At 35.9% G+C, this 23,087-nt stretch overlaps 1 protein-coding gene across 3 annotated transcripts in view; it reads left to right on the top strand.

Moving 5' to 3' along the window:
- BMP5 (bone morphogenetic protein 5) overlaps positions 1 to 23,087 on the top strand; it is a 139,268-nt gene that overhangs the window by 55,822 nt on the left and 60,359 nt on the right. For all 3 annotated transcript variants that reach the window (XR_001829372.2, XM_017542923.1, XM_037743618.1), the window contains exon 2: positions 9,972 to 10,164. Coding sequence is in view for 2 of the 3 variants with exons in the window: in XM_017542923.1 (XP_017398412.1) it covers positions 9,972 to 10,164 (193 nt within the window). In the remaining variant the exon portion in view is untranslated. The remainder of the gene's footprint in view (positions 1 to 9,971; positions 10,165 to 23,087) is intronic.

Genomic DNA, 23,087 nt, shown 5'->3' with positions numbered 1-23,087 from the left:
TCAGCTACAAGCATCCTCATATCTTTTAAACTATACAAACTGTGTCTTAAACCCCCTTCATTTCCCCCATAGAGAAATAGTAAATAAATGTAATATACTTGTCAACTTCTTTATTTTTTCAAGTATTCATTTCATTATTTTTTTCTAAATATTCCTAAAATATACCAAAATGAACACTGAATACACTAAATATGTGATTAAAAATGTTTATTATGTAAATAAAATACACAAACTCCAATTGATACACTTAGGGTGAGTGGCTTCACTTTGATATCATATGTAAAATGCCATGGAGATTACTTCAAAATTACAAGCTAAGGAAGAGAGAATGGATTTCAAGCTAGGCTAAGAGCTACTAAAGGGGATAATAGACTTTTGATGTCTGCCTTTTCACAGTAGCACAATAGCTAATTCATGTGACTTCTGACCTTTTAGTGTCTTGTAACCAAGTATTGGCATTAATCTACTGCTTATCTGTCACCTACCACATTTGGTAGTCCCAATCCCTGTTTTCAATTATCAGTCATTAGAGAAGGCACTGAGCAATTTCAGAAGAAAACTCACAAAACCTTTGAGCTGTTTTCGTCATGAAACCACAAATATTCACTGTAGATAAACTATCAACTCACTGATGTCAAGATGTAAAGGAAAGTCCTTTCTGTACATGGACTTACTGTAACCTCTATCACCTTCATGTGGTTAAAAACTGTTTTATTTTACTGATGGAGCAGAATTCACAAGATCGTTTAGTGAAATCTGGTGAGAATACAATGGTTGGCCTCTAGCTGCCAACAATCTATAAAAGGAACAAATTTTTCCGCTAATGAAAATGTAAGAGCTAAATATTTACCAAAAGATGGCTATCAGACAGTCATGTAAGATAATGTAATTTCTTACAGGTAAACACAAAACATTCTCAAATATTTGTACACAGTGTAACTGAAATCCATTATTTGTGTAATAAATATTCTCATTCATCATTAACCATTTATCATTACACAGAATGAATCAGTCAAGTACCATGCTTTGTGAGTATTCATTCTAACCTAATTTTTGGCATTTAAGACCGAACCCCTAAAAAGATGCATATTTGCTTCTAAAATCCAATTAATAATTTTTCCTTTATAAAATGCTCATAATAAAAACAATAGTAAGCTATTTGAATACTTCAGAATGCACTGTTGTCCTTAGTGATAAAAATACCTAAATGACTTTAAGACTTAAAAAAAAACTTGTAAGAATCAGCAAATTTGATTAGACTGATATTTCTTGGCAATGTGTGAACATTCAAATATGTGCTACTATGTGTCCCACCAATATAAAACAAGATACTGAGTAAATACAATTATATATCCACTGTTGTAGAAACGGAGCTTGCAGGTTTTTTTTTTTTTTTTTTTTTTACTCCACAGTAACAAACTTTTTATTAAAAAGCACACTAAGATTAATCTCTTGTTAATGAATATTCTAGGTAAAGATATGAACATACTGCTAAACGACATCGTTGGCTTTTAGGACAGTAAGCAATTTTAGATTATTATATTTTCATGATCACTTACTACATTAAAAAGTCCTATATGGGATATGTGGAGAAATATGAAGATAAGAAGCAAAACAAAAAGAAAACATCCATACTTCCCTCAAGCATCTTAGTCATGTAGTAAATGTAAGGTGGCAAAATAATGATGCAAGTAGAAAGTGATTAATACTATGATAGTTACAAAGTAACTACTGCTTTGTGAGAACATGTATGTTCTAGGCACTGTGCTAAGATAACTATCTCTATCCATCTCCATCTCCTAACATCCCACGGCAAATATGTAATCTGTATGACAATACTGGGGGGTAGGTCTACGCTTTCAAACCCTGAGCTCCTATGTCTTTGCTTCTTATGTCTCCTTAACTGTTAGAGTATGGCCCAGAACAGTTACCTAATACATATTTGGAGATTGAATAAATGTAGAAGTAGCAAAGTAGATGTTTTTAGGATAATCAAGGTGAGTGTATATGAGAAGAAAGAAAGAGACCATTAGTACTTGATGGCTAGGACATGGCTTGGATCTATGGAGTAGGCCTTGTGGTTAGGAGCTGGACAGGCAGAGTTTTCCTGTTGGTCATAAACAATTTCACAGAACATCATTGTTGAAGAAGACTTCTCTTTGATCATGAGGGAGGGAGACAAAAGCAAGAGTATTCCACAATAGTCTATTCCACAATTTGTGTGCAGATTATAAACAAAAACATTGTATACATCTCAAAAATGATCAAACAATTTCTTTCCTGGATAATATTACTGATGATTGCTTTTTTTCTCCAATTACAAAGCTTTACTCCATATTTCTTATTCATACCTTCTAGAAAATTTTATTAAGGTACCAAATGATTGATTTACCTCTGCTTCCTGAGAGCATTCAGGCCCGAGGCAATCACCCTTCCTCTGAGGACCATCTACTGTATTACCCAACAGAATCCCAGAGAATCCTTTCTAACAGCCTTTTACTGAGATTTGCTGTGGCATTCGTCCCATAACACAAGCTAAAACAAGTCAATGCACCCAACTTCGCTCATCTGCAAGTGTGTTCCTAGTGTCCTATTGTCTCCATGACACTGACTTAAGGTAGAGGAAAAAGAAAGAAACCAAATACACACGAGGAAAGAGCACGCTAAGAATGAGCCTAGGAGCTTGGGAGTAAGGCTCAAGCAGAAGCATTGTTCCTGGAATGGAATAGGCGAACTCTGCCCTGAGAGAGAAGTAGCAATTATTATTAGTTGGAACTTTCATGCAAATAATATTAAATTATGAGTAATAAGATCTAGATATTGTCTCTGGCTTTGTGATAACAAACTCTGTAACACTGAGGAAGTTAATAGTGTTTATCTGTACCATGAGGGAGATGTGGAAGCTCCACCTTGTTGGATCAAATGAGGAAGAAACAAAAAACTAAAATTAATTTTATTAACTCCATTATTGTTATTATTTATCATTAACTTAATTATTGAATATATAATTTTTATACCAATGCTTGGTATGTATAGCTGTTGTTATAGTATTCTAAGTAACTGCTGAAAGCTCATGCTAGGCCTGTCTAATCTAAAGAAAACAGTAATACCTTGAGAATAACTTCATTCCAATTTCAGAGCTTTTTTATATAAGACTTAATACTTTGTTTCCAAACTATTATATACTTAAAGCAAGCTCATACATATTCAACCAACAATTAAATTTCTCAAATTTCAAAATTATATGCAATGTATTTTAAATTGATTTTGAAAATCAATTTGTTATGGTAGAGTATTACAATTATTTAATCTTTCTTTGAGATTTTACTTATTTATAAAGCTGTATTCATGAAGTTTTTATAAGGGTATCATAACTATAGAAAATTTGAAAGTCAATTGAAATTATTGTTTGAAACGAGACATTCAGGCGGACAATTTTCTTTCATTTAGGTCACACATTACTGTGTATTAAGACGCCCATAAGACTTCTGGAATCTGGAGTTTGCCACACTCTCTGGAATGGTTATTAATTCATGGAAAACATGTACATATTCTTTCACTAGCCAATAAATAAATCTTTATAGGAGCAGGTTTATGTTTTTCAGTGGACTAGTTAGTGAAGGATATCTTGCAGAGTGATGCATCTTGGTAGTCACATGACATCTTTGTCTTTTTTCACTTTTAAAATGCAACACAGATAAGTAATAATTCTGTGAGTAATCTCTTAATGATTTTTTGCACTCAGCAGCAAACAGTGATCTGTATTCTTTCAACAGCTGGCTAGGCTCCTGGGAGAGTGCTATCTTTGCCTTACAGCTACTGCTGCTATTTGTGTGTGGGAGATTAAGACTGATTGGCCATGAATGCATCTCCTTAAAACTGCAGATAAATCACTACATAGATAAAACTGTAATCCTGTTAATTAATTCTACTCTTCAGATAATGTAGACATGAAAATATTTAGCCCAGGACGTTTTCATCCAGTTTCTATTAGTGATAAAGTCATTCAGTGAACTATCTCCTTGGGAGGGGAAAAAGAAAAAAACTTCAATCAGTCATTAACTTCTGTTAAGTTGTATCTCGACAATAAAAGTCTCCAGTGTGTGTCTTAAACAGAGTTTAACCTTTGCAGAACTTTGACAATTTAGAGCACTTAGGACATAGTTTGGTGCTTATATAAAGGCAATTCTGCTTCTTTTCACCCTCAGTCCATTAATCATGGAATGTGAATGATTTGATTCATATTTTACATCTTGTATGCTTCTATGTTACCACTTTTTAAACCAAAATAAGTTATTTCTGTTCTTCTAGGAGTGTAGTTTTCTCTAGATAGCTCTCTAGCTTCATAGAGATGGAAAGTTTGGGGTACACATAAAAAATCCTGCTCTCTAGAAGCAGAAGGAAGTGTATTCACCATCATGGTTATGTTTTGTGAGTTGGGTGGTAAAATGTGTAAGTTTTGCTGATGTTTTGATGGTTTATTTTCTGTGAGAGTGTGTGTGTAGGAAAACAACTTTAAAAAAATTTTTAGAGGGCACTGGTTGACAACCATCAGCTCAAAAACCCTATGTTGATGGACTTATTTGAAAGTAATAATTTTACATGATAATATTTGTGATGATCTACAACTCTGTTCATAAAGTATATGATTGTAAAGTTTCCTGTTTTCATTTTTATGGTGATATTGAATGGCTTACACCTGGAAATCTTCAAAACGTGTGTGTCATAAATGACAATGAAAGAAGAGTCTGGGATTAGTGACGTCTACGTATGACCCTTTGACAAAATGCACCCTCTCTTGGACAGGCTGCTGTGCTCTCCTTTTAAATGTAATTAGTAGAAGCAAATTGATTGACACAAGTGTTTGTTACTAAACACTCTTTCTATTCTCACATGAGAGAAATGTCATTTTTGGTCTGAGATAAGGGATGGTACTAGGAAAAAAGCATTAATCCCTGGTCTCAGTATGTCTTTCCTCTGTGTCCTTCTATCCCCTGTAACAAGTCTGGTTCTGGCTTAAATGAGCCAAATCTTCTGCTTTTTTTGTTTGTTTTTATATGGTAATTAAGAGACACTTTTTCACCACCAAATAGGGAATGTGATTACGGGTTTTATGGAGACTTACTTATATTTGATAAGATTCCCAAAACTCATGGTATTTGGTGTAAAATATACATTAAAGAGTAAATTAAAAGGGCCAATTATATGAATCTCAAAGCCAATAATAGTACACCCTTCTGTTTTTTTTCTTCTCATTTACTTGTGTATTTATTAATCTTCCCAAGCTATTTACCACTGCAGTGAGTTATCGCATACTGTAATATATAGAAAAGCTGAATGCTTAATATTTAACAAATTTGTCACAATGTGAATAAGACAAAGATCTGTCCTATAAAAAGTTTACATTTAATGAGTGTTAAATGTGTGTTACATTTAAGGATTGTTAAATGTTCTTTTTCATATACTTTGGGAGTTTTGATGTTGGTATCAGCTCTGGAGAATAAAAGGTTGGGAATGGAAGAATTCTGCTGGTAAATCACAATTAACGTCAAAATTAAAAGCTACAATTGCCAGGCACGGTGGCTGTCGCCTGTAATCCCAGCACCTTGGGAGGCCGAGTTGGGCGGATTGCCTGAGCTCAGGAGTTCAAGACCAGCCTGGGCTACGTGGTGAAACCCTGTCTCTACTAAAATACAAAAAATTACCTGGGCGTGGTGGCGAGCGCCTGTAGTCCCAGCTACTAGGGAGGCTGAGGCAGGAGAATCCCTTGAACCCAGGAGGCGGAAGTTGCAGTGAGTCGAGATTGTGTGGCTGCACTCCAGCCTGAGCTACAGGGTGAGACTCGGTCTCAAAAAAAAAAAAAAAAAAAGCTACAATTAAATTTCAACATATGGTTGTAAAAGTACAATGTCACATTAACATATATAGTATATATTAATTCATATTTATATAATGATTTGTTTATTCATAAAAATTCCTGAGATAAAAATGTAATCAATATTAAATAAGTGAGCAAAAATACATTTGTTAAGAAAAAATAGGAGAAGGTGTGTTCTAAAAGAATGAGCTTGGTCCAGAAAGAATAGAATGTCTATATCATAGGAGCATCATAAAGAGAAGGGTTGTTTGGAGAGGAAAATGAACGCACTAAAACAAGATCAGCTTTCCCAAGAAGTAATTAGATGAAAAAACATAAGAAAACAAAATTTTCAAAAAAACACACTCAGGTTGTGTTTTTGCTTAGAAATTGAAATCCTGGGATGAAACCTGTTATCTTACAGGTAACAGTTGTGGGCTCTTTGACAAGTTGTAAAGCTGATGGACAGAAGTAGGGTCACGAGGATTAAATGAAATATGTACCACGTAAATGACACTTAAATAAGTTATCATGGTTTCGGCTAAGTTGCAGGAGTTGCCGAGTGAAAAGAGATGACCAGATTTTGATCCATTCATGCAATTTTTCATTCAACTAGTATTAGAAGACTTCTCTGGATTATGCATTGTGTTGTGTTAGATGCCTCATACCCGTTGGTGATCAAATCCTTTATTCTTTAGCCTATTCTTCACTTTTTTTGTGTACTGCTGAAAGACATTGTTTAAAGGAACTAACAAAGAACTAGTCTCTAAATGCAGAACAGTAGAATGTCATTATATGTAGGTGGTATAGGTATTGAATGAAGATTTATGATAAACTGTAGGAGATAGACATCTGTTACCACAGAGCTGTCATCACCCAATTTCTTACTCTTAAGTCAGGGATTTAATATTTGCCACCTCCCTAGCGTTACTCTTTGAGGTAACTGGGATTACCTTGTTGAATATTTGTGGGCATCATTAGGTTTTAAGTTTTATTCCATTACTCACTCCAGCATGTCCCATGGAATTTATTGTTGCAATTATGATTCAAAGTGGTAGGATGTAAAAATCTGAGTCACCAGACAGGTCTGTGACTTCGTTCTGTGTGGTATATTGAATACAACGTTTTATTAAACTCTTTGAAAATGAGGCCCCTTAAGGGTTTAAGTTAAATAGCCTGGATTAGAAAACTGAAATTTTATAATAATGGCTGAAACTCTAGCTTTCTGCTTTATTACACTAACATCTCACAGGGGATTCCAGAATGGTAGATGACCTTACATAACATGAATTCAATACCCATCTGCATTAAGCAGGTGCACACTTTAGATCGGATCCTAACAAATGCATGTCTTGGCCTTTATTTTTAGGACTCTAAGTTGTTGCTTTTTGGTTAAAAGTTTAAATATACAACTTATTGTTAATGAAAAATTGAATAATGGTTGTTATCACTTAGAATTATGAATATGATCTTTCAGAATGGAGAAAATTTATTTTTAAATGGCTGGTTGGTGCATATAGCATGAAGGATAGTATTTGTCAAGCTGGGTCTGGGACAGTGCCACCTAGGCAAACACATGACAATTTCTGCAGCAAAGCAATAAATATTTATTTATTTAAAGAATTTACTTATTCAAATATTTAAACTGGGATAAATAGAGATTGTAAATCACTTCATATCAGTTAACTTCTGGTTCTTCTGTCAAAGGAGTGTGAAAACAAATGTGTAGTTTTTAGAATGTTTTGGATTTTGGACTTGTAAATACAAGATTTTAGATCTGTGTTAATAAAAGAGGACAGAGCAGTAGTGTGTGAGCAGACTCGGCACATCCTGACATTTAACCACCATGGCTTGGTGACACCAAATGACTGGGTTCAAAGTTTTTGGTAAGGTATTCATTCCCTACGTCTCCTCGGTTGCTTCATTTTCAAAATAAGGATAACTAGAGAACCCATCTTGTAGGCTGTTATGAACATGTTAATATTAATAAAATAAAATACTGATCATATAGTCTGGCACATAAAGGCTATTTAGATATGGTCACATGATGCCATCTACTTCATTTACTTTTAGGCTGAGAAAATAACACAGTGAGTTAAATTTAGTTCTCCAAAAGCAAAAGTTGTGGCTGGTTTTAGCATTGTTACATCAGTTACGAGCTACTTAGGTAGTAGGCGTTTTCTCCCTTTAGACTTTCACTCGCATGCAGCCCGATCAAATGGACAAAAGGGAGAGGAAGGAGGAGTGTGCAGTCTGCACTATCACCAGAGAAGACAGAGAAGAGTTTTAAGTTATGGACCAAAATAACATCTTACAAATGGGATTTCTGTCCTTATTTAGGAAAAGTTGACTAATGCTCTCTCTGGAAATGGATGACTCTTAGGACCAAGATAATGATATTTTAAGAAAACAATTTCAATGAACCACGTGAGGTGGTGTTAGTGTAGTCAGGTAGCCAAAGTGCATCATCCTTGCCAAGCTCTACAGGACAAAAATGCTTCCAACTGAGTGTGGTGGCGAATACCTTCAGTTGTCCCAGCTACTAAGGAGCTGAGGCAGGAGGATGGCTTGAGTCTGGGGTTTGAGTCCAGCCTGGCTAACATACAGAGACCTCATCTATAAAATTAGATTTAAAAATATGCCCCCAAATGTAGCTACATTTTTCTGTATGCCTGCTTTAGAGTCTGAGATGGAGGTGAGAATTAGCTTCCTACTGTCCTAAACTGCCCTCTACTCTTCTGGGGAAGATAAACCAGAGACTTTTTGGAGGATGATGACCAAGAATTGTGGGTTCCCTTGTCAGGAGCTTCAGATGTGGCCACCCATCTGGACTTGGAACATGATGATCTAGCAACCTGGGCTCCCCAGCATCATTCCTGATGGTCATTATCATCTTTTCACTTCTATAATCTTAATGCTTCTAGCTTAGGATCCTAAGTTTCATTTATGTATAGCAGTTTTATAAATTTTAAGTAATCTTCTAAAAAATTCCAATTTTTGAGCTTGTGAATCAATTTATACCACTTGTACAATACACTAGCTTATTATAATATACCACATCTGATACTTACCGTTCTAAAATCTTCAGCATTTCTTAATATTTCCAAAAGGAACAGTTCTTTGACTTCACTTGTTTGGAAGGTTGCTAAAGAGGGGAAATATGTTCCCTTCTCAATTCTGAATGATGACTGAGGTCTTTGGGAGACTTTATACTGCACCAGGGGTAAGAATTTAAAAACGCCTTTAAAACAACATGGGGTAGGGTAGCTCATGCAAGTAATCCCAGCACTTTGGGAGGCCAAAGGAGGAGGATGGCTTGAGTCCAGGATGTTCAGACCAGCCTAGGCAATATAGTGGGATCTTGCCTCTACAGAAAATAACAAAATTAACTGGGTGTGGTAGTACACACCTTGAGTCCTAGCTACTCTAGAGGCTGAGGTGGGAGGATCACTTGTTCGTGGGAGGTCGAGGTTTCAGTGAACGGTGATCATGCTACTGCACCCTAGCCTGGGCAACAGAGCGAGACCTTTCTCAAGAGAAAACAAAAAACTGTCTTTAAGAATATTTTATTTGCTGAAAGGAGAAAAGCTTTTCTGGGGAAGACATTTTAGAAACAATCTTTCTTGTAAAAATTATTTATTTGAACTTTGAAATGCCATAAACACAGTTCCTGTATACTTGAATTTCCTTAGTCCTCTTTCATGTTTCCCTCCTATGGCTGTGCTGTCTCTCCACTCACTTCACCTGGAATCCTGGAGGTTACCATAACATATTCAGAATTTCTGTATAAAATTTTCTGTGTTCTGATACTTGAGATATACTAGTAATCATTTTACAACCTTCACTTTTAAAAACATTTCTGGATAACCTTTCCATTTAGGATCCAAGAATTCATATAAAACCACAGAGGTTATATTGCCTTTGAAAAAGGCTGATGGTTTGTGGAATTTCCTTTAACTGGAAACATGTTTGAGTTTGTGGTTTTAGTGTTTTTCCAGTTTTATACTATCCTGCTTGTTTGTTTTCATTCTCAAAGCTGGAGAATTTATTATTAATTTCCATATTTTATAAAGGACTAACTTTTTTCCTCCCCAACCTCCTTTTTTTTTTTCAGTTGAACGAGACAAGGATTTTTCTCACCAGCGAAGGCATTACAAAGAATTTCGATTTGATCTTACCCAAATTCCTCATGGAGAGGCAGTGACAGCAGCTGAATTCCGGATATACAAGGACCGGAGCAACAACCGATTTGAAAATGAAACAATTAAGATTAGCATATATCAAATCATCAAGGAATACACAAATAGGTACAGTCTTTTTATTTAACTTATTATTCTGGCAAACATATATACAATTTTAGTCACCGTCATTCATAACTCATGTGATCTATCAACAAATTATCTTTTTTGGGCAGCATAGTAACATTTAGAGCCAGGTGGAGACGTTGAAAGGTAAGGCTAATCAATCTGAAAGTTTTCTTCTATATTCCTAAGCTGTTCCCTCCTCCTGACACTACTTTGTTTAAATGTAGGATAAGAAAATCAGAATACAGTGAGTAAAATTTAGTTCTCTGAATGCAAAATTAAGGTCAGTTTTAGCATTTGTATACTAAATAGCCTCGTGCATCTCAAAATGTGCTTTCTAGGTCCGTTGTCTCATTTTGTAAATTTGTCCTTCACTCCAGAAAACTCCTTTGTTCTGCCCACATGAAATTCATAATTAAGATAATGAAGTTACTTGGTGCTCTGAAAGTTAGAGAAGCGCTGCTTTACTTTTCATTGGCATGAGCGTAAACATTGTATGTTGTTATGTGCGTTTTGCTGACCTCTGTCTATAAGATGGTTACTCAGAATGGCAGAAAAATGGACAGTCTGAAATACTAAATGCATAAAAACCTCATTTGATAATGACTGCAAATGAACCATTGAATTCAAGCCTTAAAAAGGGACTGTAGTCATTTTTCTCTAGTGTTTAACAGAATGCAGAAATCGCTTCAATAACACATTTTTCAGGTGAGTAATCACCTTTGTCGGACAGCTCAGAGTGATCGATCAATGGATCGATCGATCATCTATCAAAATCTGTTTGAAATCCAATATCGAGGTGATACCTCTCTCCCAGTAGCTTTCATTCCTCAGATCTAGATCATCCTTTTGATGAAGTAATAAGTCCTTTTTTAATGAGACTATTATTTAATGATCGATACCCTGTCTTCTGTATGCCCTGTTCTTTCCTTGTTGACTGTCTGTAGTTCTTGACCTTTAGATTTGACTTGATCTTCTAGTGCGGCAGAACACCCAATAGATGCTCTATGAAACACCAGTCCCTTGCACTACTCAATGAAGAAAACAATAAAAGTCTTCTGAGGTCACGTATATTTGTAAAGCCTGCCAGTTAGACTATCCTCTAGGAGATTCACAGTATCAGAATATTAACATCTTAAAAAGGCTTTACAGTGAAAATATATACACATGCGTGCATGTGTGCATATGCTCTCTCAACTTTGTTAGCTAGTCTTCCTCAGCATTATCTGGCTATGGATTCGTTGGTTAGTAGTACTTACTAATATTCTGTGCAACACTGGTTCAGCAGAACTCACTGTAATACATACTGATTGATATGCGTTGTTATTTTTAACAGCAATAATTTCAAGGCAGAAAGACCTGCACTGGTTTTTCAACTTTAACACTGACTAGCTGTTTGTCTTTGGATAAGTTATGTTTTTATAAAATCTCAATCCAATGGTTCCATTTGTAAAATTAAGATACTATTTTCTTGTAGGGCCAGGCATATGTAGTGCATATTCTATTATTTTTATGTTAAATAATATCTTTCAAAGACAGCGAGAATTGAAAATAATACTCCAAATGTTAGTTAATAATATTGCCAAAACTAACAAATTGCTTTATTCATAATTATCTTTTTCTATGTCTGTTTCCATGCTTTGATTGCGTTTAGAGATAGTATATTTTTTTATTCTCAGCACTACGATTTCCTCAGTGTAGTTCAATGCTTTGAAATCATTATTACTCAAAATTGGAACACTAGTTCCACATACGTATCCTAAAATGTTTGAATTATGTTTATTTTTGGTCAGTCATATATAGTTTTATGTATGTTGAGTTTGTATATTGTTCCTGAAGAAAAATACTTATACCCTAAGTATTGTTCCTGAAAAAAAAATACTTACGATGTAAGTATTATTTTTTCAGGAACGATTAGCATACCAGTTTTCTATCCTCTAGAATATATTTATTAATTATATCTAATTGCACAATTTACATTGATCACAATTAAAAGTTCTATCTTTTCTGTGTGCCCACTCTTCTCTCAGTATATTTTTCAATGTCATCTAATGAAGCTCTCTTTGTGCTTACTTTCACTTTTCTATTTTCTAAGGGTGTGAATGGTTTCATGTAGCACATGACAAACATGATACAAAACTAAGAGCCTATTAATAAGTTAGTTTATTTCTAAATGAACTCATGCTTATTTTTATTAACAATCTGTGTTGGAATATTTATGGATATTGATGCTTAGCTCACCAGACTTTATAGTTTTGGGAAATTTTTAAAATTAAACTTTAAGTTCTTGGATACGTGTGCAGAACGTGCATGTTTGTTACATAGGTGCACAAGGGCCACGGTGGTTTGCTGCATCCATCAACCCATCATCTACATTAGGTATTTCCCCTAAAGTTATCCCTCCCTTATCCTCCCAACCCTGACAGGCCCTGGTGTGTCATGTGCCCCTCCCGGTGTCCATGTGTTCTCATTGTTCAGTGCACACTTATGAGGGAGAACATGCCGTGTTTCGTTTTCTGTTCTTGTGTCAGTTTGCTGAGAATGATGGTTTCCAGGTTCATCCATGTCCCTGCAAAGGACATAAACTCATTCTTTTTTATGACTGCATAGTATTCCATGGTGTATTATGTGTCACATTTTCTTTATCCAGTCTATCACTGATGGGTATTTGGGTTGGTTCCAAGCCTTTGCTATTGTGAACAGTGCCACAATAAACATACATGTACATGTGCGTTTGTAATAGAATGGTTTATAATCCTTTGGGTATATACCCAGTAATGGGATTGCTGGGTCAAATGAAATTTCTAGTTTTAGGTCCTGGAGGAATCGCCACAGTCTTCCACAATGGTTGAACTAATTTACACTCCCACCAACAGGGTAAAAGTGTTCCTATTTCTCCACATCCTCTCCAGGATCTGTTGTCTCCAGACTTTTTAATGATCGTCATTCTAACCAGTGTGAAATGAGATGATATCTCAATGTGGTTTTGATTTGCTTTTCTCTAATGACCAGTGATGATGAGCTTTTTTTTCATATGTTTGTTGGCTAGATAAATGTCTTCTTTTGAAAAGTTTCTGTTCATATTTTTTGCCAACTTTTTGATGGGCTTTTTTCTGGTAAATGTACTTTAGTTCTTTGGAGATTCTGGATGTTAGCCCTTTGTCAGATGGGTTGCTAACTTATATAAATGTATATTTGATTGCAAAAATTTTTTCCCATTCTGTTGGTTGCTGGTACACTCTAATGATAGTATCTGTTGCTGTGCAGAAACTCTTTAGTTTAAATAGATCTCATTTGTCTATTTTGGCTTTTGTTGACATTGCTTTTGGTGTTATAGTCATGAAGTCTTTGCCCATGCCTATGTCCTGAATGGTTTTGCCTAGGTTTTCTTCTAGGGTTTTTGTGATGTTAGGTCTTATGTTTAGATCTTTAATCCATCTGGAGTTAATTTTTGTATAAGGGAAAAGGAAGTAATCCAGTTTCAGCTTTCTACATATGGCTAGCCAGTTTTCCCAACACCATTTGTTTAATTGGGAATTCTTTCTCCATTGCTTGTTTTTGTCAGGGTTGTCAAAGATCAGATGGTTATAGATGTGCGGTGTTGTTTCTGAGGCCTCTGTTCTGTTCCATTGCTCTATATCTCTGTTTTGGTACCAGAACCGTACTGTTTTGATTACTGTAGCCTTGTAGTATAGTTTGAATTCAGGTAGCATGATGCCTCCAGCTTTTTTATTTTTTTGCTTAAGCATGTCTTGGCTACACAGGCTCTTTTTTGGTTCCGTATGAAATTTATGGTGGTTTTTTTTTTTTCCCAATTCTGTGAAGAAAGTCAATGGTAGCTTGATGGGGATAGCAGGGAAGTTTCGGTTCTCTAAAAAAATGGGACATTTGTTTATCTTGTACCTCTGGCATTTTTATTTTATACTAGATTTAAAAAATTACACAATGTTTCTGCTACTGTAACTACATGTTCTTTTGGTTATTCTTGGGTATAATTTGGCTAAGTCTTTTTAGTTTTACATATGTTTAAATATTCTCTCAGATTTAGAATTTCACTCATATTTTTCCTAATTCTTTTGACTTGATTTGTAAAATCTAAAGCACATGTGTATCTTTGCCTGGCATTTTCTTCCACTGCCATTCTAAACTCTGATAGGATATAGATTGGATAGGTTTCTATTTAGTTTACTAAACAGTATTTTTAAAAATTCAATTCAATCTTAATTCAGTTCTTCCAAGTTCACATTTTTGAACATCTATTTAGCCGTGTTACTGAATTATGATTGTTAGCTTTATCTTCTAGGTTAGGGTATATTTATTGTCCTCTGTGATACTGGTTTTTGCTAATGTATGTAAAATTTGTTACTAATTATTTTTTCAATCCTGAAATAATCACACTCAGAGACTCATACCTCATTTTATTTTTTTATTTATTTTTTTTTTTTGAGACAGAGTTTTCCTCGTTTCCCACGCTGGAGTGCAATAGCACTATCTCAGCTCACTGCAACCTCCGCCACCTGAATAGCTGGGACTATAGGCACCCACGACCACGCCCAGCTAATTTTTGTATTTTTAGTAGAGATGGGGTTTCACCATGTAGGTCAGGCTCATCTTGAACTCCTGATCCGGTGATCCACCCATATTTGCCTCCCAAAATGCTGGGATTACAGGCATGAGCCACTGTGCCCACCCATAGTTCAATTTTATATACTGCTGATCAGGTTGAATAATCTCTAGTAAAATATATATATTTTTAATTTTAAAAGAAGCATTTGTTCATTGCTAGGAGTTCATTATTCTGCATTGTAAGAAAATACAATCCTGTGCCCTGTTATTGTCTGTAGATGCACGATTCACTTTTTGCACTCCACCTTTTTTTTTTTCCAAAGAAAGATGTTTAAAGGAAAGGATATATAGAAATAGTAATATGTCTTAAAGAATATTTCAGGTTTCTTTGAATGACTTGATTGTCACCATAGAAAATAATAATATAGTGCCATAAGGGCATGGACTTTGAAATTCACATACAGGGAAATTTCTGTATTTCTTGGAGTCTCAGTTTACAAATCTGAAAAAAACAAAAAACAAGTGAAAAAGTATTTCAGGACAGGAAAAGGAATGTCAGATGATGTGGGAAGGGCTAATGCATATCCCAATGCAAAGACCATAGTTGATAATAAATACACTGGTAAATATATTTCCAATATATTGTCATATAACTTTATATGAGCATCTATTTCAGTTCACAGAATTATATACATAATGGCAAAAAGTGGTTTTTATAACATTAGGTACTATTTGCTGACACCTACCTTTATATAAAAATAAGTAAAATGTGCTAGGGGTCTTCATCTAATAGTACTATTGCATAATTTAATATGTGCAAAATGAAGTGGTAGGTTTTAAAGTGTAGTGTCATTGAAGCTTTCTGTGAACTTAATAGCTGAAAATACAAGTTTTAGATACGTAGTCAAACTCTTTAAAAAATACATTCGTAGAAGTATGGGGATAGGGTAGTGTGGGATGAGAGTTTCTGTATGAATTTATCTTGCAGAAACAGTGGAGATACAGACACATGTAGACAAAGATTCATGTGAAAGTGTTTATCACAGTATTACTGTTTAAACAAGAAAAGTGTTAAGCTACAATTTTTTTGGAAAAATAGCAGAGAGCAAATATAGATGACATTTTTGAGAAATATTTACTAGCACTGAAAAATGCTCAAATGTTAATTGACCAAAACCGAGAAACATAATTATATACATTATACTAATTTAAGTAAATCTACATACAAACAGATTGTAGGAACCCATCAAATATTCATTGCCGGCTGTGGGTAATTTAAATTTTAATTCTTCATCACTTTCTATGTTTTTTAAATTTTTGTGATGAACATGATTAGTATAAACAGAAATGTGCATAATTATAGTTGAGAGAACAAAGGTAATGAAACAAATTTATGGCACACATATCTTTACAAAATAGCATTCCCAGCTTTTTCCAGGTAGGGAGAATCAAAAATCAAAACAAAAAACACTAGGATTTAAAAATTAATTGCTCTCATTTTTTTTTTAAGCTAGGGAAGGCTTGTTTTTCTCATCGGAAATGAGGATACATAATATCTTTTTTTTTCAAAAAATTTACCACTACTTTGGAACTTTCACTTTAATTATCTTAGAAGAGTATTATATTAAAAATACTTGATTTACATATCACATGGTCACAGGTTAAATGGAAAGAATTTCTATTTGAAAAGTAATTTTCAAATCCAGTTTTTTTTTTAAGTATTGTTTATGGCTTTATACTTCTTAAGGAACTAGTACCTGTGGTTATTTTTAAAGCAGAGTCACCTCTTGAAACTTCTATGTGGATTCTATGTATTTCATATTTTCAATTACACTTAGAAACAACTGAAAAGTCAGGGTAGACTTTACTCTTTAATGTAATTTACTTGACAATGCATATATGTTTTCACACATGTAAAGTTTCCCTTCCCTAAGGCACTGCCTAGGAGTGGCTGGGTGGGGGAGATTTGTACAGTAATTTGGACTGATGTTTTATGGATATGTTTTATATTCAAGACACGGTCTGACCTATTAACCATCTAGCCTATGAATTCTTTGACAGTGTTATGCAATCAAATTTAAAATACGGCAGATCCATTATGCCACCTCTTTTCTTATCTTAGTGAGACTTACAGCTTTTAAAATTATATATTTTATTCCTACCATCTCTCCCACCTTCCCAGTTTATCCCTACTCATATTTAAATGTATGTAATTTAAAGGAATGTTCTGATATTTATCCAAATCTTTATTTTACTTGGTAAAAAGTTAACACACTTTGCATCATTTCACTTATTTAATCTTTTTATATGAGGCTGACAGCCCCAAATTCTATATAGAAGGCACTGCTCTTCAGTCACACCTCATATATCTGGCATTATTGGAAAATGAGGTTTCCACACGATTGAATTTTCCAGATAATTCAGCTCAGTTTGACATGCTTTAGTTGAGCGTCTACCATGTGGCAAGCACAGAGGACATAAGGCCAAGTAAATAAGGCTTCAAAAGCTCCTAGCCTGGAGGCCAGGGACTGTGGTGGGCCTGCCACACACAGACTTTAATAACTATAATACAATGTGCTAAGAACGATGATGTAAATATGCACTAAGTGTTATGGAAATGGAAATGAAGAGAAAGTCAATTTTTTACTTGGACGGGTAAGGGACCATAGGGAAAGCCTCTGAAAGGAGTTCACGTTGAGGTTGAACTTTTCAAGAAGAGTAGGAACTTTGTACAGGCAAAACAACAAATGGGGAAAGAATAGGGAGACAGAGAGAGAGAGACAGGAGAGAGGTGTATCCCAAAAGAAATGTTCCTAATCACTAAAAATATTTAGGCATGTAATGAATTAAAATTAACACAACAAAATTATCAGTGACGGTGTTACTACTAATAAGAATAGCAGCCAGCACTTACGCATTTAATGGACACTCACCATGTGTCTGGCACTGTGCTGTTTTACTTGAACTAATTTTTTCACAAATATATATATTTATGTATTCCCTAAAGAAAAAGTGCTATGTAGAATCAACCTTTCCCTAATGCTTTGCTATGAATATAAATTTCTGTACTCCATTATAAAAACATTTTAAGCTAGCCTGCTCGATGTCATTAGCCACCTTCAGTACTTGAATATATTTAATTAAGCTGTCATCATTCCAGTTCACAGTCAGCTTTATATTTACATCATCTCCACCCTCCTCCTCCTCCAAGATTTGTGATTCTTCTGTGGACATACCTCAGAAGGTACTCTGACATTTTCCACTCAGGAAGATTTCCTGGGCTCTTGAAAGCAGGGTGCCAGAGCAGGATAGTCAAAAGGTAGATGATGATGTCTGTAAAGTGTGTAGAACAGTACACAAGGATAGCTTGTATCTCTTCAGTGTGCAGGGATCGTGCTCTATTTTAGCACTTCTTACCTGGGGTGTTTTTGGTCCCTACGAGACGTTTAGCAATGTATGGAAACATTTTTTTTGTCATCCACAATTGACAGGGGGCATTTATGTGTGTGTGTTGTTACTAGCATTAGGAGTAGATATGGCGGGGTAGTGATGTGGTCAGGAATGCTGCTAAACCTTCTACAGTGGACAGGACAGCTCTTCTACCTCACAAAGAGTGGTTCCATCCAAAATGTCTGTGGTACCAAGGTTGAGAGTTCTTGCTCTATTTGAAGATTTAAGATATAAACCTAAAATGGAAATACTTTGTTCCATAAACTAATGTATCAGTGAATTTTGCTTTGTCCTTTTCATATTTTGGATCATGAAATTCATAGGATGAAAGAGCTCTTAGGAGTTTGTACTGAGTACGCTGCTCATTCATTACATGGAAAATGGTTGGATGGTCTGTATAATAGTCTCATGTCCTTTTTGCTTGTTGAATGAAGGGACCTCTTGGTAGCACATGTTAAAATTTCTCTGCAGGGGAAAATATGGAATGATGTAATGCCAGGAAACCTGCTTAATATTAAAAAGGTCTTGGCAATTAAAAAAATTCTTCTCAGTGAAAAGTTGCTGAATTTTGTTAGTGAGAATCCGACTTGTGTTTTTCATTTCTGCCATGCTTTTCATTCAGTGGTATCTAATATTACTATTCTATTAGTTTTCATCTGTACTTTTTAAATGCAACATGGAATCAGATGTTTTGAAAATTAATGATTAGTAAGATTTATAAAGTTGTATACTTCTGCATTTATTTTGGGAAATAAAGCAATTTACCATTTGAAAATATCAATCAGAGAACATTTCAAATTCTAGTCCATATAAGCTAAAAGTTTCTCATAAGAAAAACATTTGCTGTTATAAACTCTAGAGTTTACCATTATTAATTTGTAGTCTCTTGAATAATATGCTGGTATTTATGGCAAATACCCAGAGAGAGATGTATGCCTCCTCCATGGGTGGCCATCCTTATATTTTTACTGGACTTGATAAGCTATTGAAGGAAAAATGGAGATAGAAGACAGTGAAATAGTTATAATAATAGAAGCTTTGAGAAAAGTGGAGATGTCATTGTGGACTATAAGGTTCATACTTTATGCAAGTAAAGTAGTGTAGCTTCTAGACAATTTCTTGAAGCTTTTCTGGACTAGGTGTAAGGGCTTCATGATCAGATAGTAGAGTGGCTAGCCTATTGGTTCACTATCCTTTCTGTTTCTCTTTGTATATACAAAATTAATGTGGCCATACTCTTGGATAACTAGGCTTTCTCTCTCTTCATATGCATGTGTGTAAATATATGTGTGTATGCATGCATATGTTAATTATGTAATTGAAACCACAACCAGGGTTAATATTTTCTTAGGTCTTCTTTTTGATTATAAAATGATTTTGATAAGTTTTCAACCAAATTTTTCTCCAGTAGGACTGAGGGGTAAAGCATTATTATGGATTAGATACCAAAAATGTTTCTAAAGTTAAATAAAATGAATAAATTTCTATTTCCAAAGTTTGTAAGTATGTGCTGTTAAATAACGTTTACATTAGTAATTTGATAAATCGACTTCTGACTGTAATGAGTTGGATGCAAGAATAATACATACAACTCATTATATGCTCTTACACACTCTACATGTGTTTTGGTAAGAAAATAGCAATTACAATAATTTGTATATTATTGGTATATTCTTTTGTCCTTGCAATAGATTTATGAGGTAGAAATTAAAGAAGAATTCATTTAATCATCTTCTAATCTTCATTTACAGGAGAAGAAAGATAACTTTAGAAAGGTGACTTTACAGAACATAATTATTTTTTCTAATGTTAAGCAAAGCCTGAGTATAGCAAGTCACTGTTGAAATTAAGTAGGCACTCATTCCATCTATGATCGTGGTTCCCGGATTCAGAAAGGTACATGGGCAGAGTGGCTCTTTACAGTACCTGTGGTGCAGGTCAAGATGGCTGACGGGAAGCAGTAGTGACTGGAGGCTCCCTTTGAAAAGAACCATTACAGCATGCAGATCCTGTACCAGCAACCCAGGTATCCAGGTTCTGTCATCAGAACTGACTGCGTAGCTGGCATGAGGAAGGAAGAGCCACGTGGTGCGGTGGCCTGCCTGAGTGACCGGGCAGAGGAGCCCCCACGCCCCAGCCAAGGGAGGCGGTGAGTGAGCATGCTATCTAGCCTGGGAAAACATGCTTCTTCCACAGAACTGTGCAACCCACAGATCAGAAGGACTCACACGTGATCCCACACCCCCAGGGCCTGGGGGTCCCATCCATGGACCCACACAGATTCTCAACAGCCACTAAGCTAGAATCTACAGGGGGAGGAGTGACCAGCACCACATCTGTGAGTGACTGCTGTCTAAGCCATTTGAGCTCCTGGGAGGGGGGCAACAGCCAACACGGGGACTGGTAACTGCCTAACACACTAAGCTCCCCTGGTGGGAGAAAGGCAGCAGCGATCTCTCGTTCCAGACTCCACTTTTTCCCTGCTGGACCCAGGAATGCTGGACAGCTTTGTCCCAAGAAGGATCCCCAACACACGAGCTGTGGCATACTGTGGACAGAGTGCCTCTTCAGGCCTGACCTTGACCTATCCCTCCTCACTGGGCAGGGCCTTCCTGCAGGAACTTCTAAAACTCCAAGAAGGTGCTCAGGTGATCTCCCTGGGCCTAAGACCCTAGGTGAGGGGTGGCCGCAGTCTCTGCAGACCCGTAGACTTAGTGTTTGTTCCTGCTAGTTCTGAGGAATCCAGGCAGCTCATATAAGTGGGTTCCCCCCAGCAAAGCACAGCCCCTCCCACAAAGGAAAAAGTGCTTTGTTAAACAGGTCCTGTTTCCCATGACACCAAACTGAGTGAGACCCTTCAAAGGGTGTCACAGATACCCTGTGCAGGAGTGCTCCTACTCACATCATGTTGGTGCACCTTGAGGATAGAGGCCCCAGAGGAAGGAGGAGTCATCTTTGCTCTTCTCCAGCCGCCTCAAGTGACATCTCCAGTGAGTGATGGAGTGAACCAGATGAATAGGGCCTGAAGTGAACTCCCAGCAAACTGCACCAGTCCTACAGAATAGGGACCTGACCACTGTAAGAAAAACAAATCAACAGAAAGCAACATCACCATCAGTGAAAAACACTGAAAATCCAAAAGGCCACAGTGCCTCTCCAGCAAGAGTGCAGAATTGGATGGAGGATGAGATGGATGAATAGACTGAAGTAGGCTTCAGAAGAAGGTGGGTAGTAGCAAACTCCACTGAGCTAAAGGAGCATGGTCTAACCCAATGCAAAGAAGTTAAGAACTTTTATGAAAGGTTACAGGCACTGTTAACTAGAATAACCAGTTTAGAGAGAAACATAAACATAGCACGAGAACTTCATGAAGCATACACAAGTATCAATAGACAAAAATCTACCAAGCAAAAGGAAGGATATCAGAGTTGGAAGACCATCTTGCTGAAATAAGGCATGAAAACAAGATTAGAGAAAAGATAATGAAAAGGAATGACCAAAACCTCAGAGAAATACAGGACTATATAAAAAGACCAAACCTAGCATTGATTGGAGTACTTAAAAGAGATGGGGAGAGTGGAACCAAGTTAGTTAGGAAACACACGGCAGGATATTAGCCAGGCAGGCCAACATTCAATTTCAGAAAATACAGAGAATATCACTACGATATACCCCAAAAGATCAACCCCAAAACATATAATTGTCCGACTCTCCAACATTGAAATAAAGGAAAAAATGGTAAGGTCAGCCAGAGGGCAAGGCTAGGTAACCTACAAAGGGAAGCCCAGAGACTAACAGTAGACCTCTTGGCAGAAACTTGACAAGCCAAAGGAGAGTAGGGTTTGATATTCAACATTCTTAAAGAAAAGCATTTTCAACTCACAATTTCATACCAAAGCAAACTAAGCTTCATAAGTGAAGGAGAAATAAAATCTGAGGCATTTCATTACCACCAGTCCTGCCTTGCAAGAGCTCATGAAGGAAACACTAAATATGGAAAGGAAAAACTGATACCGGCTACTGCAAAAACAATCCAAAATATAAGGACCAATGACACTATGAAGAAACCGCATCAAATAACCGGATAGCATCATAATGACAGTATCAAATCCACACATAACAATATTAACCCAAATTTAATAGGGGCATTTAACCCATTTACAAGACACAGACTGACAAATTGGATAGAATCAAGACCAATCCGAGTACTGTACTCAAGAGATCCATTTCACATGCAAAGACACACACAGGCTTGAAATAAAGGATGGAAGAAAATTTACAAAGGACATGGAAAGAAAAAAAGAAACAGAGGTTGCAATCCTAGTCTCTGACAAAACAGACTTTAAACATCAAAGATCAAAAAAGACTAAGAAGGGCATTACATAAGGGTAATGGGATTAATTAAACAAGAAGAGCTATCCTAAAAATATACGCACCTAATACAGGAGCACCCCAATTTATTAAAGTTTTTAGAGATCTACAAAGAGAGTTAGACTCCCACACAATAATAGTGACCCTGCTGTCAATATTAGGCAGATTGGCAAGACAGAAAATTAACAAAGATATTCAGAACTCAAACTCAGCTCTGAATCAAGGGGACTAAATAGACATCTACAGAACTCTTTACCCCAAATCAACATGATATACATTCTTCTCAGTGCCACATGGCACTTATTCTAAAATTGACCACATAATTGGGAGTAAAACACTCCTCAGCAGCAAATGCAAAAAATAAAAATAAAAATAAACTGAAATCATAACAGTCTCTCAGACCACAGTGCAATCACATTAGACCTCAAGATTAAGAAACTCACTCAAAACCACATGACTACATGAAAACTGAACAAACTGCTCCTGAATAACTCCTAGGTAAATAATGAAATTAAGGCAGAATTCAAGAAGTTCCTTGA

Source organism: Cebus imitator, unplaced genomic scaffold (genome assembly GCF_001604975.1).
Source record: "Cebus imitator isolate Cc_AM_T3 unplaced genomic scaffold, Cebus_imitator-1.0 Scaffold148, whole genome shotgun sequence".
Taxonomy (NCBI): domain Eukaryota; kingdom Metazoa; phylum Chordata; class Mammalia; order Primates; family Cebidae; genus Cebus; species Cebus imitator.
This window is presented reverse-complemented; position numbering and strand designations above follow the sequence as displayed.